General features: G+C 36.3%; 1 protein-coding gene across 1 annotated transcript in view; it reads right to left on the reverse strand.

The window, feature by feature from the left end:
• ABCA12 (ATP binding cassette subfamily A member 12) overlaps positions 1-26,770 on the reverse strand; it is a 204,189-nt gene that overhangs the window by 45,127 nt on the left and 132,292 nt on the right. The window contains exons 20-33 of the mRNA XM_042244200.2: positions 24,681-24,771; positions 22,395-22,574; positions 21,516-21,831; positions 18,411-18,525; positions 10,341-10,670; positions 9,218-9,287; positions 8,998-9,132; positions 7,972-8,127; positions 6,873-7,059; positions 4,722-4,940; positions 3,313-3,509; positions 2,383-2,543; positions 611-847; positions 66-213 (exon numbers count right to left, since the gene is read on the reverse strand). Coding sequence (XP_042100134.1) covers positions 66-213; positions 611-847; positions 2,383-2,543; positions 3,313-3,509; positions 4,722-4,940; positions 6,873-7,059; positions 7,972-8,127; positions 8,998-9,132; positions 9,218-9,287; positions 10,341-10,670; positions 18,411-18,525; positions 21,516-21,831; positions 22,395-22,574; positions 24,681-24,771 — 2,542 coding nt within the window. The remainder of the gene's footprint in view (positions 1-65; positions 214-610; positions 848-2,382; positions 2,544-3,312; positions 3,510-4,721; positions 4,941-6,872; positions 7,060-7,971; positions 8,128-8,997; positions 9,133-9,217; positions 9,288-10,340; positions 10,671-18,410; positions 18,526-21,515; positions 21,832-22,394; positions 22,575-24,680; positions 24,772-26,770) is intronic.

A 26,770-nucleotide genomic window follows, 5' to 3' on the forward strand; every position in this document is an offset into this window, starting at 1 on the left:
TGTGATTTTCTCATTTATGCTGTTCATTGGAATTAAGCAAAATGTGTACATTAGATTTATTTTACCATCTCTGTCTGTGAAATTGCTGCTGCTCACAGATAAATCATCAGGGGTTGAGATGCCATTGGTACAGGAACTTCCGATTTTCTTTGGTGTTAAGTGTTCAAGACTCATATTATTTTTGTGTGACTCTTTAGTCAAGTTCAGAAAGACCTAGAAAGAGAAGCAGGAACACTTCATTAGCATAAAAAAATGTATATGTTTTCTAGCTTTTAAGCTCAATTTTTATTTTAAATTTTTGTCACATTTATTGAGACTTTAAAGGAACATATTCGTAGTAAAAGATATGTTTTCTCTAACTGAAGCAACATGCTTGTTCTCAGAAGTCAGTCTTACATAAGAATGGTACTGAGATAATTTTAAGATTTTCTGATTTGGTAAAATGTTTGTTTATAATTTTTATATAATCAAAAGCATCTTTATTTTTGCTTCCCTTTACTTCTTAAAACATTCATTAATTTTTTTTCTTTTTAAAAAGAACTGTTCATATTTATTCTAGGGGTACGGCAAGTTAATCAGCCTCAAGCAAAAAGGAAATGTCCAGGTGTACCTCTTCCACAGTAGTATCTGAAATGCCATAGCATCCAATGTTGAGGTCACCCAGGCCACTGTCCAGAGCTCTCAGGAGTGAAAGATAGGCCCCCGAGACTTTGGTGCTAAATGGAGGAAGCACGTAGACAAGTTCTCCCCCGATGTCCTCCTTGAGGTAGGCGTCAGGGAGATGTGACTGGATCATTGCCGTCACAGCTGTGGTGTCACACACTGTACTTGCATTTAGATTTGGACTCTAGAGATGAGAAGAGAAGTTAAACACTCCCTTGTCTTCACACTATAGGGCCCAAGGGCCCCGGTCAGAGGGTGGCGAGTTCTTTTAGGCCAGTACAGACCTGTGCCAGGGAGTATATCACTTCTCTCATGCTCCCTGTCCCACTGGGGGTCTCTGTCCCACTACGGTTGTCTGTCAGTCACTATCCTCTTGGCTTCGTCTCCCACCTCACCCTGTCCCTTCTCCAGCCTCCTTGCTCACCTCCTCCCTCTCTCTCTCACCCCAGCAACAACAAACTTTCGGTTATTCAATGCTTCAGGCTCAGGCACGCTCCCTCCTTAGGGTCTTTGCAATTGTTCCTTTGCCCCAGATAGTGACAGGCTCACTCTCTGCCTGGCCTTAACTCCTGGCTCATCTGTCACCTTCTCAGAGACCCTGTCTACTTAAAATGGCACTTCCTAGCATTCCCTATGCCCTTTCCTCTGCTTTATTCTACCCATAGTAGTTATCATTTGCTAATATTCTAAATTATATACTTATCAATTTTACCACCCAAATTCCCTACACTCCCATCAGAACATAAACTCCATGAGGGCAGAGATCTTAGCATCATCAGTTCACTGCTGTATCCCCAGTGCCTAAGACAATGTCTTGGGCACATATTAAGATATCATATATAACTAATAAATAAAATTTTAACTGAATTAAGGAATGTGACAATGAACTACTTTTTACATTTTGGAAGTCACATTAGGATGATAAGATGTAAAATAAATGAGAGTAGTCATAGCATATACATTTTGCGCAACATAGATACATAGCACTATTTGAGATAGTAAGGGAGCCTTAGTAACTAAGCAGTTTTGTTCTTTGAAGATGTGAAAGCATCACTGGTCTGTCTGAATTAGTCTCCACATTACCAGTCGAGGAACACTGATCAGAAAGTGAATATGTGACTGTATATTCCTTCATTTGCTTTTTATAGAGTGGAAAATCTAATTTTTAGCCTTACAGGCTGAAATGTAGGGAAACTAACAGGCTGATCCTTCATCACTAGCTTTAAGTATAGACTTTCTTTTATCTAGTACGTTAGTTCTCAATGTGCAATCCCAGAACAGCAGCATCAGTGTCATATGTGGACATTGGTAGAAGTGTAGTAAATTCTGGAACCCCTTCCCAGATCTACTGAATCAGAGACACTCAAAGGTGGAACCAGAAGTCTGGATTTAACCAAGACCTTCAGCGGTTCTGACATTTGCTCAAGTTTGAGAAACATGAATCTAACATGTTAATAGTGAATTTTAGCAATGTATGAAGTTGGACAGATTCTACTTCTGTTTCACACCAAGCTGAATATGACCCTACAATGAGGTGTACTTTCTCTCCTGCTGCTGCTGCTGCTGCTGCTGCTGCTGCTGCTAAGTCGCTTCAGTCATGTCCTACTCTGTGCAACCCCATAGACGGCAGCCCACCAGGCTCCTCGGTCCATGGGATTTTCCAGGCAAGAGTACTGGAGTGGAGTGCCATTGCCTTCTCCAACTTTCTCTCCTACAAACCTTTTTCTTAGTGAGTGTGAGGTGATACCCATCTCCAAATGCTTCCTTGAGATAAAACGGTGACCCGCAGCAGCGCAGCCCTCCTTGCTCCAGGAAGGCAATGCGGTCACTCAGCACTTCAGCCTCATCCAAGTGGTGCGTCGACAGAATGATTGTTCTGGCTTGAAAACACAGAGAACAACCGAAAATGAAAAATGAAGCTACAGTTGCCAAGATATACTGAGTTAAAACAAGTAAATCCTGTGATTTATGAAGAGTCACATTTTATGAGCTAATGGAAACACTGATGGGAGGGGCTTCCAAAATGATCAAAGAGAAATTCAGAAGGGGTGTTCCTAAATACCTGAGGCAGGGGCGGTGTCCTTATAAGTTGACAGCAAATATGCTGTAAGGCTAAATGTCCATACTCTGTAGTGGGGGCAACATCTGTTAATCCCTTATTCTGCTTCCTTGCCTTCACTTCCATTATCTCTGTCTCTCTCTCTCCCTCCCTCTTTTTCTTCACTATGAAAAAGCAGTAATTTTAAAGACTTTTTGAAAATTTCTCTCTGATTAATCCACTCCACTCTGATTGCTCCTTTGCCTCATATCCTGCTAGCACTTATTTAGTCTGTTTTCAGTTTATTTTCGTTTGTGTATGTTTGGTATCTCTAATTGGATTCTAAGCTCCTCTAGGCAGAATTTGGAACTCTGTTGGATTTGCATACTCTCACAAAGGTCAGTTAAGAGCTCAATTCACAGTGGGCTCTACATAATTACACACTAATTGATCCAGAAATTTAGCTAGAAGACAAGACCTGGGAAAAGGAAGAACACACCTTAGATGTTTAATGGAGATTATAAACAGAAAAGACTTCAACTTGTGTGCTTGCATCCCAGAGGGCAAAACTATAACTGCTGGCTAGAGAAGTTATAAGAAGGTACTCATACCAGTTTTGTTCTTGGATATAACATCCCATATACTTCGCCGAGAACATGGGTCAACGCCAGTGGATGGTTCATCCAGAATTACCACCCTTGATCCTCCGATGAGAGCTATGGATATGGATAACTTCCTCTTCATTCCTCCTGACAGTGTTCCAACTCTCTTATGACGATGGCTATACAGTCCAGTATCTTTTAAAGTCCTTCAGAAATGATGGACAGTGGTTATGTTTTACACATAGAATATTTGAATTTTGGAAAAAAAGCACCCTAAATAAGAGGTATTCATTGAACAACTATTATGTGCTCAGCAAGGTAAACTATTGAGGATTCATGACACACAGTTTTCTGTTGTTTATCATCTAGTTGGAGGTATAAAATTAATACTAAGAAAACACCATAAGGACTATATGGTTCATTATTTTATTCATTCATTTGACAAGTCTTTATTTATAGAGTCCCTACCTGTTTTCTGCCAGACTGTGTTTTAGGTGCTATGGAACAGCATCGAGCAGATAATGTTCCTAACCCACAAGGAGATGATGATATTAGTATGATTGTGTATCAGGAGTAATGCAGGGGCAATTCAGTTGATAAACATATTCCCAAGAAGATTATAGTTTTCTATTTTATGATAAGTGTAATGAAAAAACAAATAACACTGGGTACATGAGATGAGTGCCTGGGGTGTGCTATTTTAGGCATCTGTTTTACACATGGCGGCTCCCTCAGAGAAGGTGATGTTTGAGCAGAGACCAGAAAGGGGTGGAGTAAGTCTAAGGGCTGTCTGGGGAAGGCTGCTTTAAGTAGTGGGAACATGGGGAGCCTGGAGGCGGGAGCAGGCCCAGCGTAACTGAGCGTGCACCTGGGCGAGCATGCCTGGAGCAGAGTAAATGGGAAAGAAGCAGAAGGGCATAAAATCAAAAGCGAGATTGAGGGCAGGTCAGGAAGAGTCTCACAGGCCTCGATAAGGACATTCCTGAGTTTCACACTGAATGTGGTGAGAAACTATTAGAAGGCTTTGACAGAGGAATGACATGGTCAAATCTGTAGTTTGAAAAGGTTACCCTGACTGTTTTTTAAGAATAGACTGTACAAGGGAAAGTAGAAGCCAGGGGTCCAGTTAAGACTTGTATGGTGGCCATGGAGATTGTAAACAGGAATGGGGGCAATACAGGAACCAGAAATGAAGGCAGCTATTTCCAGTGTAATAACTGGCTGCGGAGGAGAATGTATACAATTCTCATAGGCCCTTATGCAAACCCATAGGCCCTTAAATGTATACAATAGCAGGAAAGTAGAAAAACTGAAAACAGTTGTTTCCTGAGAAACTGTTTCCTTCTGGTATTATTATTGTAACTTGACTTTTTGAGAGAAGTTAACCAGCACATGATCTCATTCCTGTCATATCTGACCTTTTCACTTCTTCATGCAGCTGCTTTTTAGTCCAGTGAGGAACTTTGATGGAGCCGTAGAGGAGAAGGTGCTCCTTGGTGGTGAGGTAACTGAACAAGACATCATGCTGCATGCAGACGCCCATGTTCTTCCGCACAATGTGCAGATCTGTTCTGATATCTTTTCCATAAACAAAGATGGTACCTGCTGAGGCCCCAAACAGTCCAGTCAACATGGAGCTGGAAATGAAGAAACCATGTTAAGTGTGAACCAAAACTTTGATCTAGGTTTTTGGACTAAATATATCTTAGTTGTTAGCAAAAAAATGTTACAGTGTATCTTCCCAGGGCAGGTCAAGCTATGAAGTAAAATCGGATTAATTGGGAGTAAGAATTAAAATTGCTTTTAAGCTTCTAATACTTTGGTGTTACAGAAGCACTACATGTGATGATGATGGTGGGTGGTGGTGGCAATAATAACTGAAAGGGTTGGGCTTCTTAATTGCAAATGCACTCCCTTCTTCAGCAAACTCCCACACATCCCTGGCATCAGGTAGTTCCCATAGGCCATTAAGACTCAAATTTCTATTTCCCACGTGAACTTTGGTCATCTTCAGTCCCCCACTCTACCCTGTGACTAGAATATTCTCACCTACAGAACTCCTCATCGTATTTCAGATGGCCAGTAAACTGGGCAGTTATTTAATATCCATCTTCTCCACTAAAATGTAAGCCCCATGAAGTCAAGGAAAGGACATATATATATATATATATTTTTTTTTGTACCACTCTTACCATCTAACTAGTGTCTTACACATAATAGATCTTAAAGGACTACTGTGGATTAAATTAAGAGAATCAATACAATGTGTGATTCTTCCCATAAAAATGCATTAAAATCAAACAACATATTTCTTTATATATTCCTTATACTAAGAAAACTACAATGGGGACTTTCTCAGCTAAAATGATAGCCTCATCAAAATCTTTCTCCATCCCCTTTCTTTATTGTCCTCTTATTGCTTATTAGAAATCTTAATTTTTAAGCACTGTATTCTCAGCATGGCAACCCACTCCAGCATTCTTGCCTGGAGAATCCTTATGGATAGAAGAGCTTGGTGGGCTACAATCCATAGGGTCACAGAGTTGGACACCACTGAAGAGACTTAGCACAAGCACAGCACATTCTCACTAGAAAGCCAACTCTGCACTGAAACAGGCCAGATAAATGAGAGCAGCTGCATGTTTGCTCTTTTCATAACTCTCTTTTGTCCCCTTTTAATTACTGAAAAATATGTTTTGGCAAGTCACTGAGCTTACTCATGATGACAGTCAACAGCATATCTGACAATGGATACTTTTTCCCAAATAAGGCTAGAACACCAGCAGCATCTTAGAGCTCACTCCAAGCAAAGCCTAGTGGAGCACTGGAGGTGAGTCACAGAAACAATTTCAAAACAATGTCACTTTTAAAACCATTCAAATCTTTCCTCCATTAGGACACAGGAAAATGCTAGTGAAGAGAGAGGAAGAACAGCCCATGTACTATTTGTGAACTTTTTGATCTATATCTGATAGCTAGTGATTCTTTTCTTTTTTTTTTCTTTCATGAATCAAGGCAAAGGATCCATTTAATAGAGCAGGTGGGGCTGCGTGTGTTTATACCAAGATTTGTGAATCCAAACTGGTATACAGGCCAGAATAAAAATGCAAATAAGTGAAACAGACTGACTGTATGAGGCAGTAAAGTTGGTGGGGAGCTGGGATGAACCAGAAAGCAGATACCCTCTTTAAGAACAGTCACTAGTAAGTCCAAAACAATTATCTCTATCTAAGCCTGTAGGTCCAATGTTACCAAAACTTTCTAATATTTAAGAGATGACAGGAATGTTCATTTTTATTTGAAAACTCTCCTATTTTTATTTGAAAACTGGCACAGAAATAAAATATTTTAAGAAGTACTAGTGGGCCAATATTAGGTAGACCAAAATGAACCTATCTGGGGGGTCTGATCCAGACTTTGAGCTCACAGGTTGGACCTTGCTTCTACAGTAAGCAAGTTGAGGTATCTTAACCTATCTGGGAGCTGTAACAACTCTATTTTTATGAAAGGATTGAGGAAATATTAAGTAATATGCTTCCATGACACCTGAGTATTGAAAAGTAACATACATGGTGGTAGTCTTCCCGGCTCCATTGGGCCCCAGCAATGAAGTAATATGACCTTCATAGAAGTTCAGATTGAGGTTATCAACAGCAATTTTTGAGCCATAGATCTTTGTGACCCCATGCAGAGCAACCCCAACTGTGAGATCTTTAGGTTCAGGCTCAATGTTGGAGGAAAATTTGTATTCAGGACCTGGAGAGAAATCAAGAGAAGAGTTGTAAGCTCACAAGGAAAGAAAATGCAGCCAGATTTAGACTTTTCCTTAATTAAAAACTGAAGACTATAGACACAAGCCTCAAAGTAAAAAATAATTCCAGATATAAATGGTCTATTATAGTCTTCCACTTTCTCACTTGTTTTAAAAATGAATGGGAGTGTTGGAACCACACTCTAAGGTTTATATTACCTGTCTCTGTCAGAAAAAGTAGTCTCAGAATATAGAACCATACTACTGAATTCTCCTTTATTCAAATCAAAGATCTCAAATATTTAAAATACAAGTTTAAGTCTTGGTCTTCCAGTTGAACAGTGTGATACCTATGCATAGAATAAATGTCTATACTTGGTGGACAATGCTTACTCAGATCTGTAGTTACAGAATCAGTTCACTAATTACTCTCTACATTTCCTTCATGTATTACGAAAGAACTAGTTATATGGGTCATCCTTACTTTATAAAACTGACACTGCTCACCCAATGTCAGTAAGTCACAAGCCTTAAATTGTCTGTTCTTGGTTGGCGATGGGTTATGCTAAATTATCCATACTTGTTACTTGGTTACTCCTTATGACTAGCGACAGATGGCTGGAGTGAGGGGTGTAGACTGTGGCCAAGGAACAAAATTTTTCTCTGTGTGAATCTAACTGGACCACAAAGGGATCTGCAATCTTGGCCTAATTAGCACCATATGCTAACCAACTGAGTTAATGAGCCCAGAAAAAGCCACGATTTAATCTCCCTACGAGTCCAAACACATATGTGTAGATATATTCATCCATGACTAAAAGGATGATAATTTTGCCATTTAGAAAAACATAATTAAAATCACTAGTCATGTAAATTTTACATCAGTTCTCTCATAATAATGCATGTTGTTGACCTACTTGTCTTACTGGCAGATGGGTTGGTGTTCTGCATCATGATATTAGTAAACATAAGCCCATTGCTTTTCTCATGATTCACTTCTGCACATCCCAATCGTTCTTTCCAATAGGAAGGAAGGAATGGAAAATACCAAGGAGCTGCCATACCATATGTACCTGTAACAAAAATGTATTAGGAAAAGTAGTTTTAAGTCGATTGTTAACATTAAGTATCAGAAGTTAAATAACAGTATTTACTATGCAGTATTTAGGGAATATTTTCATTTTTTTGATACTATATAAAACTAAAGTTGTCTCAGTTTCCAAAGTAAAGTAAAAAAGAAAGCCAGTTTTTAATTCTTTCCTTTATAAACAGCTTCACTGGGTACAGTTATATACTATAAAATTTAATCATTGTAAATGTAGAGTGTGATGATTTCTAGTAAATAAATTTTTGCAACCAGAACAACAATCCCCAGATTCCAATAACTCCAAAAAGTTATCTCATGTGCTTTGCAAATAATCCTTGGTTTCAACCCAAGTCAGAGGCAACCACTGATCTGCTTTGTCTCCACATTTTTCTCTTTTACAGAAATTTTATATAACTGGAATAGAGTAACACTCTTTCATTCATTCATAGAATCAAAAACATGCAAATATAAATAAGACTTAATGGAAAAACTTCTGAGCATGTTGAAGTTTTAACCATTTGAGACCTTGGAGGGGAACCCCACTAGTCTTGTTCCATTGAATTTGATAAATTTTCCTTAGAATTAAAAGACTTGACTTTTGCCTTTTATAATATCTCATACTCCTATTTAGAAAGACTGGACTCCATGCTTCTTAATTCATTCTATCCTTTAAAGGAATATCAGGGGAAAAAATCAACAGTGCATTATCTCAGGCTGGAAAATTTTGGTTAGTTTTGGGATTGAAGTATTTTTTGGAGATGATATTTGGCAAATAAAATATTAGAAAATATATATTAGCAGTTTTATAATGATGACAATCATGAAAAGCATGTATGTGTAGGAAGAATGATCATACCTGGGAAAACGTTCCGGACATACCAAGCAATAAGGAAATAAATGAAAGAGTCAGCTAGGATTAGACAGCACAGCCAGCCAAATGAAGTGGTGTCATCTTGAACTGGGGAACTGTACATATTTTCCCACTGAAGACCTAAGTGAACACATACATTTATTTTTCCATGAAACATTTTATAGGTGTGAAAGATAAAATCCAGTTGAAAAGAAAGTGAACCTACCAATGCCTTGCTCCTCATAGCGTGCAATGTACTGACCTGCATAACTGAAAGCTGTTGGAGACAGCAGGCTCTGTGAATAAAATGAACCACAATGATAGTTCTTGTAGACTTCATACATTTCACCCAGAGAGGTCTTAACCTATTTCAAACTTTAGGCCTGTATATAGGTAAAACTAACACTAACTCTCTAATCATATTTAAAAGCACAGAGGTTTCTTACCAAGCACACTACAACTTTGGAGGAAGAGGGGAGGAAATAGCAGAAAACAAAAGAAGGAAAACTATAGCTTGAAAAATATTTGTCAAAAATCCAAAATACATATCTAAACTTATTAAATGTTGTTCAGCAATTTACAAAATTGGTAATTATAGAGTAATGCAATGTAAGATTAACACCAAATGAAATGTTAGGGGCCAGAAGATGTTTTTACTTCATAGATTGTCTTCAATAATAGAAGTTTTATGCATGAAAATATATTAAAATGTCAATTGAGTACTTATAATGCAACAAATAAAAAGTTTAAAAGTTGTTTAAATACAAGGTGGCCAATGTCAAATGAAAGTTATTTATCCCTTTCTATTTCCACAAACAACAAAGTTCTAATATGAGCCTCAGTCAATGGTGAACTTTACTTCTGCTTTCCAAATTTCAATATCAGTGAACTTAATGCTTTCATTAAAATTCTTAAGTTAATTTGATACTTTGAATTGAAAAAGCAGAAAAGAATTCAAAATTGATTATATGCTATCAGTGCATTTGTATTTATGCCTGTAGGTTACATGTCATAAAAACCACAAAAATTAGTCATATATGAGAACAATGCCAGTAATAGATGTTCTAAGATATTTATGGAACTGGGCCAGAGATAAGTCAGAATTCTTGATGATCTTCAAAACATGATATATTACATTTTAACTGCTCTTTCTTACAGGATCATTATGATTTTAGAAACAGTGGAGGAAAAGTTTTCTTTTCATAGCCTTATGCTTGTATGGTAGACAATGATTAGGACAGTTATGCATATTTTGTAATTACTGAACTTGTACATTTAGAGGGTCTAAACACACACAAAAAGTTCATTCCTTTCATACCCTGGCCATTCAGTTGTGACAGCTGACTTACCATGAATACTTTTATTACATAGCTCAACTCATTTTCAACTGTAATCAGAACAATAAATGGAAAAAAGGCAATGATGTAAATGAGGCTTCCGATCAGAGCTGCAATGTTGGTGCTGTTGAAGAAGACACTGATCAGATAGCTCATGGCGATAACCGAGAAGCTGTAGTCCGAAAAATACAGGAACAAAATGAACCCGTTTGTTTTAGGAAGAATATTGCCAAACTTGAGTATGATGATGAGGATGACGATGGTAATCAGCAAAAATCCAACACTCTCTATGAGCCAGGCAAAGAAGTGGCTGCAGGAGTTTACCCCCATCATCTTCATGTACTGCAAAAACGAAAACGTGTTAGTTTCTTCTCAAGCTAATATATTCTCAGATGACAGTTATTCCTGTACCATTCCAAAGTGTCCGTGAGACTCTTCAAACACATGAAACTAGGCATTTTAATGATGTTTCTAAGTATAGCATTTGTCCACGCTACTATGTGACATTAACGTGGCTATTTATTTCAGTCCATCTTAGATTGTAGCTCCCAGACTGCCCCAAAGTAATGAATGATTTGGATGGTGAGGTTTTTATTTTTTGACAAACTCATTTTATAACTGGTATCTAAGTGATGTTTCCAGATTAAACTAGTTGAGAATAGACAAAAATTTATGTTATCCCTTGCAGAATTTTACAACATGAATTTGATATTTGTGCAGGTAAGAATATTTCAAGTTGGTGAAAACTCATGATTTATTTCAAATTCAATATATGGACTGAGACAATAAAACTCCATTATTTTCAACTAAACCTTAATGAACAACACAATAATTAGTCATATTCCTGTAAGAAATAAAGTAGACTAGATTCCTAAGATGTTAAACTATGCAAACTTTGAAGAAGACTTTCTGCTTTTTGGCATAATTTCCCTATCCTTAAAATCAATAACAATCTAGGTCAGGTTTGTTATCTTTGTTTTCCAAAAAAATTTTAAAAAATCCATGCACCCAAAATGAACACATACATCTTAGATAATCTATACCTCTCTCTCAACTGATATTATGTATTATCTCAGTGATATCCTTAGTGGTCAAGGCATTCCATCAAGGTGGAAAGACAGACCAACATGAGGTGTTTTTGCATTAACTCAAAAGGATTCTGAATGATCTGAAGCCCCCAGGACCTTAGGTGTTTTGAATCAGTGGCTTGAGTTTATACCCGGTTTCTAGTTGTAACAACTCTTGATTAATAGTAAGTTTATGAATCTAATATTCCATCTTAAAAAGAACAAAATAAATGTTCCACTAACAGCTTTGTAATCCACTTTTTTTTTTAAATCAAGGATGTACAATGTCCTCCCCTTTAAATCTAACTTGTCTAGGAAAAAAATAGGGAATGTGCCAAATCTTTTACTATACTAGCAAAATATGATTTTTACTTTCTGCCTTTGCAATTTATCACGTTTTGATAACTCTGTTGCTCCAGTTGTTACCATGGAAACAGCTACCTGACTGCCACTAGTCTAAGCTGTGGGCCTTAAGCTAGTCACCACTAAGGAAGTCTGTGTCTTTTCCTCTTAACTTTGCCCTTTTCCTCACCCTCTTCTCTCCCTACTACTCCTTTCCTCCCAGACCCTGCACATTTTGCAGTAAAGATTCAACCTATGTTTCTATAGGAATAGATGTGTGTGTCAAAGTAAAAAAAAATCAGCATGGAGTAAAGATTCACTATGGAAGGTTTTATCCAATTGCTATGTATCTATCATTGAAAAGAAAATTAGATTTTGGTGTGAAAGAGAACTCATAGATCTTATTTTAGCAATTTCCCTATACCCCACCCAGTTTGCAAAATTACTGTGTCATGTTTGATGCCTTCATTTCAGAGATACCAATTTTTTTTGTATTTTGGCCTTTCCCATTATTTGTATTTTAATGTTTTTAATGTTATTTGAATATAATTATATGGGAAGTTATAGAACCCATGTAACTATCTGAAAGCTGATATTCGCCACTTAATTTCATTGGCCTATACAAAAATTTCTCCTCCACCCAACAGCAATGTATGTCAGGAGGAGGCAGTATCACTATATTTTACAAAGTGGATATGAAGTATCCAGAATGCTATCAAGGACATGAAACAGAGATGACTTCATGTTTATAAATGTGTTTTCCTTCCCTGACAGTGGATAGCTTCAGTATAAAACATTTATATATCTAGACAATTCTCCATTCATAGCCTTGTTAAAAATAATTTAGCAAACCCAAAGAGCAGGAGTGAAGATGTTTTTCATGGTAATTTGGAACTTTTCAAGGCTCAAGGTAATTTGGACGTTTTCAAGGCTCAAGGTAATTTGGAAGTTTTCAAGGCTCAAGATCAGATTTCTGTTCCCAAGAACTGGTAAACATTGGAGACTGATCATTGCTTTTTATCAAAATAGCACAGATTAGGTGTTTTCAACAGTGTTTACTACTTAGCATTCTAGCATCAAACTTCAGAATTAAACTTCAGGATTTTATGCCATGAGAGGAACAGCTGTTATATATAAAGAGAAAAAGCAATGAGTGTATGTAGGTCATCCATAAATCACGCAGATTCACTGCCAACTTTGTGATAATCAACAAGACCAAGCTTGCTAATGGAAGGTGGCCCACAGAGAACGACTGGCTGTGCTGTCTTGGATGTCGCTGGTGTCGCCTCAGAGTGACAGATGCAAGTGCCAGCTTCTAATCAAACAGCCACTTGTCTCAAGTCTCCCAAACCTGCTGGAGCAATTCATCAATATCTGATAACCTGTTGCTCAGGAAAACCCCTCTGCACAGTGATCAAACTCTGCTCCAGTTCTCAGCAGGAAATAATGAGAAGAAAGAGATTCTGCGAGATTTTAGACAAATGAGTCATCATATTCAAGAGAAGCTTATGCACAGGGACTGACATTAAATACTATCAAGAAAAGAAATCATAAATATACATATATTTTACTTGACAGCAATGTTTTCATTCAACAAGAATGTCAAGAACTGGTTAATAATATTTTTGTATTCAAATTTTATATTCTGTTATAGATATTTATGTTATTGTTTTTAGTAGGATATAAAGGATATTGTGATCATTACTTGGAATATTCCATATTCTTATGAGTAGGATGAATAGCATATACCAACAAGACATAAAAAGAAGTAAACTGGTATTCAAAAAAAGGAGACAAAAAATTGTCTCAAGTGAAGTACCATAGAACTACAGACTTTTGCATAATTTTTGGCAATCATTCTGCAGACTACAGATATTTTAGGATACCTGTCTGAACTGAGAGAAAGGACTCCAAAATTTTGTCTCAAACTGAATATAAAAAATGAAATCCCCATAAATGACTTATTTTAGATCAAATAGATGAAAATAACCATAAAACCAAAACACAGTGTGAAAAACAACTCTTCTGCATGATATAAAATCAGCCTTTGTATAGTTTTATATTTTAATTTTAAAAAGCAAAAAACGCAGAATAAAGCTCAACTGAAGGGCATTTTGAAATAGTTTTCTAACTGTAATTAATTTTATCAGTAAACTTATTGGGCATTAGTATTTGTACTAAGTCTCTTCAACAAGTTAAAGGAATTTACTAGAATCATACCATCATGAGGTCAAAGATGAATGCCTTTGTTGAATTAGCAACTGACCTGATTTCTCTGTCCAAATATGAGAGCAATTACAGAAGGAAAAAAGATGTTTTGTTTTGTTTTTTACTTTTTTATTCAATTGGAATGAGAAGGAAGTAAAGAATGGGCAGCTTTAGATCTTAGTGAATATTAAAATGATAATATTAAGAAATGGTCTTGAGTTGCTGGTAATCTAAGAGATTGTCCACCATTATCTTCAAAAGTCCTAAGTAGTCTATGCTACTAAAATAAAATTGTGAGAGGGAAGGCAGCTACGATATGGAAAAGGACTAGTCAGAAGTGCTAGAGAACTGTTAACATATCTTGATTGTCCTCACCACATAAAAGAACAGATATCTACATGACGTGAATAGAGGTATAGCATAATTCTAGGGTGTTAAATATCACTGCAAAACATAAATGCATCAAATCAACAATTTGTACACCTTAAATTTGCATAACGTAATATATAAATTTTCAGTAAAAAATAAATAGAATAAAATAAATAAGCTCAATTAAAAAAAAAAGTTTAGCATATGGGGAGGGAGGTGGGAGGGGGGTTCATGTTTGGGAACACATGTACACCCGTGGTGGATTCATGTCAATGTATGGCAAAACCAATATAGTATTGTAAAGTAAAATAAAGTAAAAAAAAAAAAAAAGTTTAGCATGGCAAAGTTCAAGAAATGGCATGCCTTGTAATTATTATTAACCAAAAATTACTCTAAATAAATACAACACAGAGATGAACACACATACACACACACACATACACACACACACACACACACACTGTCTGTTGGGGTTAAAAAAAAAGCCAGTCCAGATCCACCACTCACTAATCTATAGTCTTTAGCAAGTTATCTCTCACTTTCTGGGCTCAGCTTTTTCATCTCAAAAAAGGAGGAGACTAGTTTAGAACCGTCAGTGGTGGAAGGAGGTGAGCAGGTGTATTAGGAATATTTTGCTTCCATTAATTCATCTCACAAATAGATCATATTCCTTTAAATTTGGGGCACTGCTGATTTTAAGATGTGTCATTACTATAACTGCCACCAAGAAAGAAAAATCACTGCCAAATGAATTATGACACCCTATCAAATATATCTCAATTTCAGAAGCTTTAAAATGTGAACAAAAAATCATTATCTTTGAATTGATAAAAAATGAATAATTGAATGCCTCTTCTGTTCTGGCAGTGAGAAAGTACATTCTGGAAATATAAGGTTGAATAAAGTCTAGATGACATGACTCAAAGAGTTTAGGGATTGGGCACAATTGAATACCAACTGAAAGACTCAAATCCTGATGTTCTGATTCCAAGTTCAATAATCTTCCACTATGTAACTTTGACTCCCAAGACTAGCTGGTTAAAATTTGAAAGTGGATGCCTGCAAAATGAAGACACAGAGCTACCAAACAGAAACTAGTTCACCATTAAAAATGCCTTTCATATCTTCTATTGAGAAAAACTCTTTATTGTGCTTTGATATTTTTTGGTGACACCCAAAAATATCTCTACATTCAGAGAGTACCACTTTCAAGCCAAAATAACATAATATGCATGTATTATACACACACACATATAGAATAGACAGATACATAACACATGTACACATATACTGCATTTCTAACATTTTAAGGTAGATGTTTATTTTGCTATAGAAAAGAACTCAGAGTCTATCACAGTTTTCTACTTCAGAGTTTTCTTTTAATTTGTAAAGATTCACTTCTAAGTACTAGGAATCAGACAGAAAAATATAAGGTACAAGCTTGCAACCAAAGTTATGGTCCAGGATGTGGATTTGAGCTTTGAAACTGGGGTTAAGAAAACATTGTACACAGTTCTGAAAACAACACAGCTCAAACCAGTTGATGAGACCTTTACTAAATTATAACTGAAATATAAAAACACAGCTGAAAGTTACCTTAGGAAGCATCACTACGAACAAAACTAGTGGAGGTGATGGAATTCCAGTTGAGCTACTTCAAATGCTGAAAGACAATGCTGTGAAAGTGCTGCACTCAATATGCCAGCAAATTTAGAAAACTCAGCAGTGGCCACAGGACTGGAAAAGGTCAGTTTTCATTCCAATCTCAAAGAAAGGCAATGCCAAAGAATGCTCAAACTACTGCACAATTGCACTCATCTCACATACTCGTAAAGTAATGCTCAAAATTCTCCAAGCCAGGCTTCAACAATGTATGAATCGTGAACTTCCAGATGTTCAAGCTGGTTTTAGAAAAGGCAGAGGAACGAGAGATCAAATTGCCAACATCCGCTGGATCATCGAAAAAGCAAGAGAGTTCCAGAAAAACATCCATTTCTGCGTTATTGACTATGCCAAAGCCTTTCACGGTGTGGATCACAATAAACTGTGGAAAATTCTGAAAGAGATGGGAATAGCAGACCACCTGACCTGCCTCTTGAGAAATCTGTATGCAGGTCATGAACTGGAACAGTTAGAACTGGACATGGAACAACAGATTGGTTCCAAATAAGAAAAGGAGTACGTCAAGGCTGTATACTGTCACCCTGCTTATTTAACTTCTATGCAGAGTACATCATGAGAAACGCTGGGCTGGAAGAAGCACAAGCTGGAATCAAGATAGCTGCGAGAAATATCAATAACCTGAGATATGCAGATTACACCACCGTTTTGGCAGAAAGTGAAGAAGAACTAAAGAGCCTTTTGATGAAAGTGAAAGAGGAAAGTGAAAAAGTTGGCTTAAAGTTCAATATTCAGAAAACAAAGATCATGTCATCCAGTCCCATCACTTCATGACAAACAGATGGAGAAACAGTAGAAATAGTGGCAGACTTTATTTTGGGGGGCTTCAAAATCACTGCAGATGGTAACTGCAGCCATGAAATAAAAAGATGCTTACTGCTTGGAAGAAAAGTTATGAGCAACCTAGATAGCATGTTCAAAAGCAGAGACATTACTTTGCCAACAAAAGTCCATCTAGTCAAGGCTATGGTTTTTCCAGTAGTCATGTCTGGATGTGAGAGTTGGACTACAAAGAAAGCTGATCACCGAAGAATTGATGCTTTTGAATTGAGGTGTTGGAGAAGACTCTTGAGAGTCCCTTGGCCTGCAAGGTGATCCCACCAGTCCATCCGAAAGGAGATCAGCCCTGAATGTTCATTGGAAAGACTGATGCTGAAGCTGAAACTCCAATACTTTGGCCTCCTGATGTGAAGAGCTGACTCATTTGAAACGACCCTGATGTTGGGAAAGATTGAAGGAGAGAGGAGAAGGCAACAACAGAGGATGGGATGGTTGGATCACATCACCGACTTAATGTACATGAGTTTGAGTGAACTCTGGGAGTTGGTGATGGACAAGGAGGCCTGGCATGCTGCAGTCCATGGGGTCGCAAAGAGTTGGACATGACTGAGTGACTGAACTGACCTGAAGAAGTATAGGCTCAAATTCTAGGACAACCCTGGAAGTCTGATGTTGAGCTAACAAAAACATGAAGCAGTGTTTTGTACTTTGTAAGGAGAAATAATCAATTGCCTAAAAGCACTGGCAATGTAAGTCTGAAAAGTACAAGGGCTAACAGGTTACTCTAATCTCATTATTTCAGATTGTCAGGCAGGCCTTGCAATAATTATTGTGCCCTGGCTTTGAAACACTTCCCCTATGTTTTCACCTCACTTCATGAGTGTAAGAATGGGTTCATTATACAATTAGCAGATAAAATAATTGTATTACAATATAATCAAAAAATCACACAATGCTGTTTCATAAATCCTAAAAAGAAGTAAGATATTTTGGATTTGGGGATAATGATGAAGAATATGCTCCAGAAGAGATCATGCTTATATCCCAAGTCATGTCTTTCATTGTAATATTTTTAACATAATCAGTAGCATAACATGAAATTCTTAGTCTCTATAAATCACAATTCAGTGAGAGAGAATTGAAGGGGACAAGGTATACTAGAATGAGAATTTGCTTTTTGAGAGCTGAAACAAGACATATATCTTTGCCCATGTCCATGTCTGTATCTATACCTATATCTATATCTGTATTTATATCTATATATCTTTATTTGGACTTAATTACCAAGCCAACAGTTTTCCTGCCTTAGGAGTTATTATTATTATTAGCATTTAAACTTCCTCTGTTGAAGCCTAAGTCTTACAGGTAACTTCTTGGGCAAAAATTACTGTCAGAATTATAAACTGTATTCAGATTTTATTCAGATTTTGGTTTTCAGAAACACTTAGACAACTTCTATGCAATTTTTTGAGAAGACAAAATATTTCCATAGTCTTAATGATTCATAAAATATTTTCCCATCTAATTCGCCAGATATGGGTTAGGCTTTCTGAGTTTGCTCAGGTATTATGAAAATCATAGTCATTAATTATATATCCAAGTAGAACTTATTTGTAATAAGAGATTCTCAACATACCTCATGAAGCCGGAGGTCTTTCTCATAAACAAGCTTTTTTACAAATGCAGCTATAAATACAACCCAGGCAACCATGAGAACGATTGGAAGAGAATAAGAGACACTGGTTAGGAAGCTGTAAGGAAAAACAAAAACAAAAATTCAGTGACCAAAACGAATGCTGCATTTGCTGATTGTAATATACAAAGAACATACTCCCTCCTATATTGAAATTATACTCCTTTTTTAATATTTAGAATAATTATTAATATGACTATTTTATTTATGAAGTGTGAAGCTGACTTAACAGTAGGTGCATGATTTTCTTGCTGTAATGCTATAAAAGTAAAACAGTTCTAGATTGTTAGATAAAATTGCCAAATTGTTTAAAGGGTGTTTGAGTATGTCCTGTTCAGGAAAATAGTTATTCTATAGATATAACTGCAAGGCTCTAAGGCCTTCTGTCTAAATTCTTATGTAATAGGCAGATTCAAAGTTAGATGATGATTGGTTTATCTAGCTAAAAGCTTTATTTTCTCAAATTACACCCCACTCCAGTACTCTTGCCTGGAAAATCCCATGGACCGAGGAGCCTGGTGGGCTGCAGTCCTTGGGGTCGCTAGGAGTCGGACATGACAGTGACTTCACTTTCACTTTTCACTGTCATGCATTGGAGAAGGAAATGGCAACCCACTCCAGTGTTCTTGCCTGGAGAATCCCAGGGACGGGGGAGCCTGGTGGGCTGCCATCTATGGGGTCGCACAAAGTTAGACATGACTGAGGCAACTTTGCAGCAGCAGCAGCAGCAGCAGCAGCAGCAGCTCATAGTTATTAAACCAAATTTCCCAAATGACATAAAATAAAACTCAAATAATATTTAAAATGCGAAGAACTTGGATTCCTCAAACTAATGCTTTAGGGGATGTTTCATAAACAGTATAGAAATGTGTTTTTTTCTGGTTATGTGCCAAACTAGCAGGTCATTGGAACACTTCATTGGACCGCAAATATATTCCTGAATCGTTGGCCCATGATACCTGAATGTTCAAGTGTTTATCAAAGTTGAACATATATCAGAATCACCTGAAGGGCTCATTAAAACAGATTTCTGGGCCCCACCCATAAGCTTCTGATTTATTATATCTGAGGTAGGGTGAGGAATTTGCATTTTAAACAATTTCCCAGGTAAAGCTGATGTTGCCAGTCCAGAAACCACACTCTAATAACCATTATTCTTACATTAGCCACTGACTATGGGCTAAGGCAAAGGAATAGCTTTCAATGACAGAAACTCTAAATTGAGCTGTTTTACACCTTGGGCTCCACTGACACTTTCACTTGCAGAAATGTCCCAAGGCCATTTTCTTTTTAATCTAAAAGACCAAGGAATTACCTTCAAGTTCCCCATGAAAAATGCAAATATTAATGGAACATGACATCACCATCGTTCAGTTTCACTTTAGCATCAGAAGTGCATCACCATCAGCGATATGAAGGATTTTTGGTGGGTGAGGAGTGAGGATTGGGGCCATATCCAGTTTTTTTTGGTTCCTGGGGAACTGTCTAGCATGGGGAAAGCACTTAAAGAATACTTGCTGAATGAATTTTGTCTTGGATCAGATCCAGCCTTGATGCTTTTTCTGGCTCTAGAATTAGGCAAAGGACTTCATTCATTAATAACAACCCTCCACTAATGTTTCTTCAAGTGATTGTGTATTTTAGGTTTGATATAGTATGAAAGAGAAAATTCTGGTTTGTAAATTAAGGACCAGTGCAGTATCAGGTATTCAACTTTGGGCAATTTACTTGGATTTCAATTTTTTCATCTGGAAAGTATGGCTGATAATATTTGCTCTCACCTTATGAGGTTGTTTGGTGGAACGAATGAACAAATATATGTGAAAGCACTTTGTATGCAACAGAGAGTTTGTATGTGTACATTGAGATGTTAGTTTGTCTCCCATGAAGAATGCAGAGTACAGCTACTTTACTCTCAAAAGACACATCCAGGTACCCACCATTCTAGGTACTAAAATTTACAAGTGGAAAAAAGTCAGCAGGAAAATAGACAAGGATTTTCATTTAATTGAACCCACAAGTCCTTACTATTGATGCAAGCTGTTGCAAGTCACTCATGGTTCATACATCTAAACTGGCTGCTCAGAAGTGGCTAACCTTGACAGCAGGCTGATAGAATCCTCGCTTGTCAGGAAGACAGAATCCTGCCATCCCGTATCACTGTTGCACAAAGGGCTACATAAACTCATCTCCTCTAATGCTCTTGAAGCAGTCAAAGGAGACAGAAGCATTGATAGAAACAGAAAACAAAACAAAACAAAACAAAACAAAAAAACAGACTCTTCTGAATTGTATATAAACTGCTATAACTGGGCTGAATAACAAGTACAATTTGTTTAAAGTAATATTCAGCCTCAAGCTTTTGTATAGGAGAATGAGCTTGAAAAACTTAGCCCTCCAAACTTATTGTCTCACTGTGGTCAGATATGGAGGAACCATCCAGTGCCCACCTGACTGGCAAATACTGTTCAAAGTCAACTGTTTAAAAGCAAGATCTTTACATCTTTTGTTCATTTAGAAAAAACTTTTTAGAGAAAGATTCCTACCAAATAGACAGTTTCAGATAGCATAATATTTATCTTACAGAGTTGATCAATACTGTGTTTTATTAAACTTTTTCCTTAAAACTAACCCTGCACTCACAGATTTTTAATTAAATTTGAAAGTTGGAAGGGATTTTAAGATTATTTTGTTTAATACTCTCATTTGACTAGAGAAAAGTAAAACCAGTGGGTAAAATCAAAATCATGCAGTGATGCACTCAGGTCTGGAGTCCAGCTCCTAACTTTGGGGCCAAAGTATTTGGAAGGGTAAGGGTTATGATAAAGAAAACATGGATCATTTGGTAAGAACTTTAGCATCATTTGGGTAACAGTGAGCAGCTATAGTGAACCTGGGCCCTATACTGTGAACCTCTCCCTGGAAACAAGCATTTGACAAAGATTTGATCAATACTATCCCTTCCACTTGATAGCATATGAATGAATGAGAAGAAATGAATTCCAAAAAAAGTGGTTATGTAAAATGCCTGCAAGTGCATGAACTTACTTGTCTTTCATGTAGCAGGGATAAGGAATTGCTTGGACTTGGACTGCTATTTCCTGGGAGTTCCTTCCAGTCTGCAATTCAATGATTGCTCTTTCAATACTGTCCTGTAAGTAGACAAAAGCCCTGCCATAGATCTGGTTGTGTGATGGAGAATTGTGTGGCCCTGGGGCCCAAATCTTGGCTCTAATGTTTCTTGTGGTCTGTGAGGTCTTGAGACTCATGCGGATGGTGTATTTTACAACTGGAGGAAGAGAGACGTTTTCAGAGTCATAGCTTCTGTGCCGGCTGCTATTAGGAGGAAGCTTAAAAATAACACCTAAAAATAAAATGGCAACATCAGAAAGGTTATTTTATGGTTGACATTATTCTTTGTTTGGAGGGTTCACATGGGGGCAGCCAAACAGGCAATTGAGTTAGTAATGTGACAGTAAGTTCAGACTTTTAATTTACAGAAAAGATGGTTAATTGAAAGTGACAATCTCAGAGATTCAAAGCAGGAGTTTGAGAATATAATCACAAACTAAGTGGCCAGATTAAATATTTCACTCTAAGCCACTTACTGAAATTAAACACACATATACATTAAAATGAATAATCTTGACTGATTATAAGGATGGACTCAACTTTACCCTGTAATATGTAATTCTTTTCAGCTTTAATTTTAACCATATCAACAAAATTACACATATTGAAGGCTCCTCAACCAAGATAGTTGGTTGACGACATGAAAGGTTCTTATTTCCAAGGACATCAAAGGGGACAGTGCCCTCGCCCCAGCCCTGACTACTTTTTTTGAGGTCTGGATGAAAGAAGTGACGACAAGAATTTGGCCAATTTTAGTACAAAGAAAAGCTCAAATTCTAGTAGAATAACACTTACTTCCAAAGAGTTCATTGCTTTTGTAGAGTCTTTTAGCCTCTCTTTCCATTTTATCTATGCTTTCTGCTGCCTGAATACGGTCATATAATACACAGGAGGAAATATTCACTGTCAGGGAAGACAGTATGCTAAGTTGATCAATGAGGTCAATGCTGTTCTCTAATTTCAGCCTTAGAATATCTAAAGAAGAAAAAAAAGACACAAAGCATATTATAATGTTGTTTCTAGTAGTAATGGGACAAAAATACTGATTTTTTGGTAAGTATTAAACCTTAAACTAGATTATAAATAATATAAACTTACAGAATTTACTCTAAAAATGTAAAATACTCTATATCTGGGAAGATGTAGCCAGTTGTACAAACGCTTATTGAGAAGAATTTTGAATTAGTTATAGATACAGTAAACTCACATACAAAGAATGTTTGCATGTGTGCTTAATACAAGCTAATTCAAAAGCTAATTCTACTCTGCTACAGTTTAGTTAACCAAAGACTAATGGTGAATAATTTTAAAGTTATTCTACTTGCATTATTTAGGAAGAAAACTAAAAACTAAAGATGAAAAGTTTGAATAAACAGAAATGCTTGCTTTGTTTGGAGAGTGTTGATGTAAGAATTTAAGCAAAGAAAGTCTATGCAGCATGTGTGGAACAAATAAAAAATATCATTCAATAAGTTGTAATACAGAAGCACTTCTTAGGAGACTGTGACAATCTATGACACAGAGTTACAACTTTCTGCTATTGTTTGATTTAAAGTCTTCTGTGAGTTATCTCTACTCATATCTGTGTTAATCTAGATGATCAAGATTTTATTTCAGGTAATTACTCTGGAAGAAAAAGAATTTAATTGCTCTTCAATTTCATAAATCTTTATGAGGAAATCAACTGAGACAAAGGATAAATATAAAATTGTAAGTTCATAAATCACTTGGCCAATTAAGTTTTCACTGACTTGATCACTAATACTGAGAAGGCTGTGAATGTCATAAATTCCTCTTTACAGAACCCAGACAGGTCTCTACCATCATCTAATAGATGATTAAATTTCTCACAGAGGCCAGCTTCTTAAAGGACATCTCTCATTATAACTTAAAATGAAATGTTTTGCTTGATGTAGATGTTTGTGGGGGAGGGGTAAAACTGTGGTTGAAGAGTGGCCTCCAGCGGCCACTGAAAATCAACACACCTGCAAAGGATTCTTCAGAAATGCTGGTAGATGGAATCAAAAAGCTATAAAGAGTCAGTGGCCTCCAAATTTGAACAGTATAAAATCTCTTTGATATTAAATTAAATATACAATTACACAGATAGCAAGTCTCACTTATATGGTTATTTTAATCTTATTTTAAACTCTGAGACTCATCTCCTATATCTAAAGTTAGGAATGAAAAAAACTATATAAGAACTTTGTAGTTTATCCCTAATATTTTGATCAAGTGTTTCCTTACCCAAATGATACTTTTAGAGAATAAATCACTAATATCTTCATTTAATCAAACAAGGTTCATATCATAAAATACATACAATTATATATAATATAAATAGGCATAATTCCTCCCCACTGTTTTACAATTTAAACACTTAAGTCCCAGTAGCTCTGCAGAGGAGAAAGAGGGGCATTAGCTCTACTGCTGGCAAATTCTGATGTTTTCAATCCCTTCCTCTTACCCATGGTTGCATAGCAACCAGGAATCAGACACAGACTGAATTAGATATCTTGCATCCCTTAGGTTGAGGGTAGGAATGTGGTAGAGGGAAGGCATAAGTTCAGAAAGCTTTCTTTGATTCTCTTCCGCCTGTCCCTTTTAAATGATCATGAGAGGAGGAGCTGACCTTGAACAGTAATTTAGATTTATTTTCTTTTGAGTCTCCACATTGCTTTTGTTTTTCTCACTCTATAACCTCTTCTGGTGACATTCTGAGTTAGTCAAAGCAATACTAAGGCCAGTGGAGATAAAATTATAAATGTAGCAGCAATAAACCATTTCATCTTCTGCTTTTAAAGACTTGCTTTTCACCAAGTTACCCCCCAAAAAGTGTCCTCTGGTAGAAATCTACCTGTGATTGAAGGACAAGCTGCATTTACACGGAATACATTGCATTTTAATTATTGAGACCAACTACGCAAACTGGGTATCCAAATAATCATTATGTTTAACTGTACAATTTACCAGGAGAAAGATGGATAGATATACTCAGGATTTTAAGATCTTATATGGGACAATGCTTTTCACATTTCTGACATGACAGGTAAATAAAGGTTTTTTTGAATCTGGACTCACCGAGTTCATCTATCTGTTTCAAAAGTTCAACAGCATCAAGTCCCACGGAGAATTTTACAAAAACTTGCACAAAGGGATTCCTTAGAGTATTCTAACAAACAATAATAGGCAGTCAGTTTCAATGAACATGTTTAATCACTGTCTCTTTAATAACACCACAATGAAATGAGGTATCACTACTGGGCATTCTCAGTCCACCATCTTGTAAAGGGTCCCATACAAATCTTTGAGAAAGAAAGAGAAGATTTGTGACTGCTAATTCTGAGTTTTTGCTCCTCTGTAGACACAAATTTGTCACCATGTAGAAGTAGCCAGATATAACCATAATTAACAACATTGGGAAACCATGTTTAAACTGAAAACACTTTTCCCCCATAGCTACTATATCGATTGTTTTTAACATACATTATAGAATTTTGATGGTTCATAATTGAACTTTGTTCAGTTGAAACAAACAAAAGAGGCTTTAAAAACTATGATGTCTATGTGGAATTTGACATCACACTGATTTATATTCTAGTCCTACTACTTCCTAGCTGTGAGGCTTTCAGCAAGCACTCAGCCTTTTCCAGCTTCAGGTTATTTTTCTGTAAAGTAGAATCTAACCAGATTAGTCAAACATAAATTATTATGGTATTGTTTTATTCTATAATAAGTGCATCTAGGTGAACACAGAAAAAATGAACTGATCATAAAACTAAATTACTCCATACTGATGGCAAGACTGAAAATTTAAAAAAAAAAAGTGTTCAAAATATAAAGACTGTTATAGCTATCTCCCAAATTAGGGGACATAACTTCTACCACTGAAGTTATCTACTAGGTAATACTTATTGAGTTCTTACTATGTGCTGGGTACTGTCTAATAGAATATACCTTGATTTTCTCACTTAGTTTTCCCTAATACCTAGACATAAGTACTATTACTATCCCCAGTTAATAGAGGACAAGGCTAGGACTCAAGAAGCTATACAAATTCCTTAAGAATGTAAAATGAATAATGGCCAAGGGGAAAGTTGAAGAGAGAGACTTCAACTTGATTAAAGAAACGTTTATTCATCTTATGTATGAATTCATGACTTCGTTTTTATGTGAGCTAGGCTTAAGTTGTTTTCTTCTTAGAGGATAGCTCAGTACCACTTATTATTCTGTCCTTCTTACCAATATCTCATTTTGTTATCATGGAGGTAAATGATTAAAAGTAATATGTATTAATATAGCATATATAATACAATTTGCTAAACATAAAGCTTCTAAGGAATCTAAGCATAGTTGGCAGCATGAAGACAGATGGCTATCACACAACTATATACCATGATAACCCAAGTTCTTTAAAATCTCATTGTTTACTAGGTATTTGCTCATTGTAGAAAATCTGAATCAGAGCATCACTAATAAATAAAGCACTATGTTAGTTCCAATCAGAGATGATCCATCAAATTATTTCCATTCTCTTACTGTTCCTGTTACAATCAAACTTGTCTATGATATATAATATTATTTTCAAATGCTTCCACACAATGTAATCTTCACAAGTCTGTGAAGCAGTTATCAATAGACCCATTTTAGAGTTTCATAAATTGTAAAAAGTATTTTAAGTCATTTGCCTATGAGTTTACAATGGCAAAGCCAGGTCACGTACTAAAATCTTGAAATATCAAATTCTGTACAAATTTTCAGGAATAGATTTTCCTCAATAATTGGGAACAATAATTTATTTCGGTCTAGAACAAAATAAAGATACTCCCATTAGATCGTGATACTTTTATGAACATGGTCACAGAATTGAATGATGATCCCTTTATGAACATGGTCACACAATTTTCTTCTTACCAAATTACTGTACTTTGGAACTATTATGCATAGATCATGTCCCTTGTTAATTCACTTCTTTAGCCAGCAAAACTTTCCTTAATGAAATAACATGTGTGGGATTTTTATCTGTTCACTGAAAAAAAGTTTCAGGAGAAAAGAGCAATTTTTCACTGAGGAAATACATGTGTCAATAAGGTACTGTTTATGTAGCCCTTATTATCTGAAACTCACTAAAAAAGGCCACTTGGAATGAACATTTGTGATTATCAGATGTA

This window comes from Ovis aries, chromosome 2 (genome assembly GCF_016772045.2).
Source record: "Ovis aries strain OAR_USU_Benz2616 breed Rambouillet chromosome 2, ARS-UI_Ramb_v3.0, whole genome shotgun sequence".
Lineage (NCBI taxonomy): Eukaryota > Metazoa > Chordata > Mammalia > Artiodactyla > Bovidae > Ovis > Ovis aries.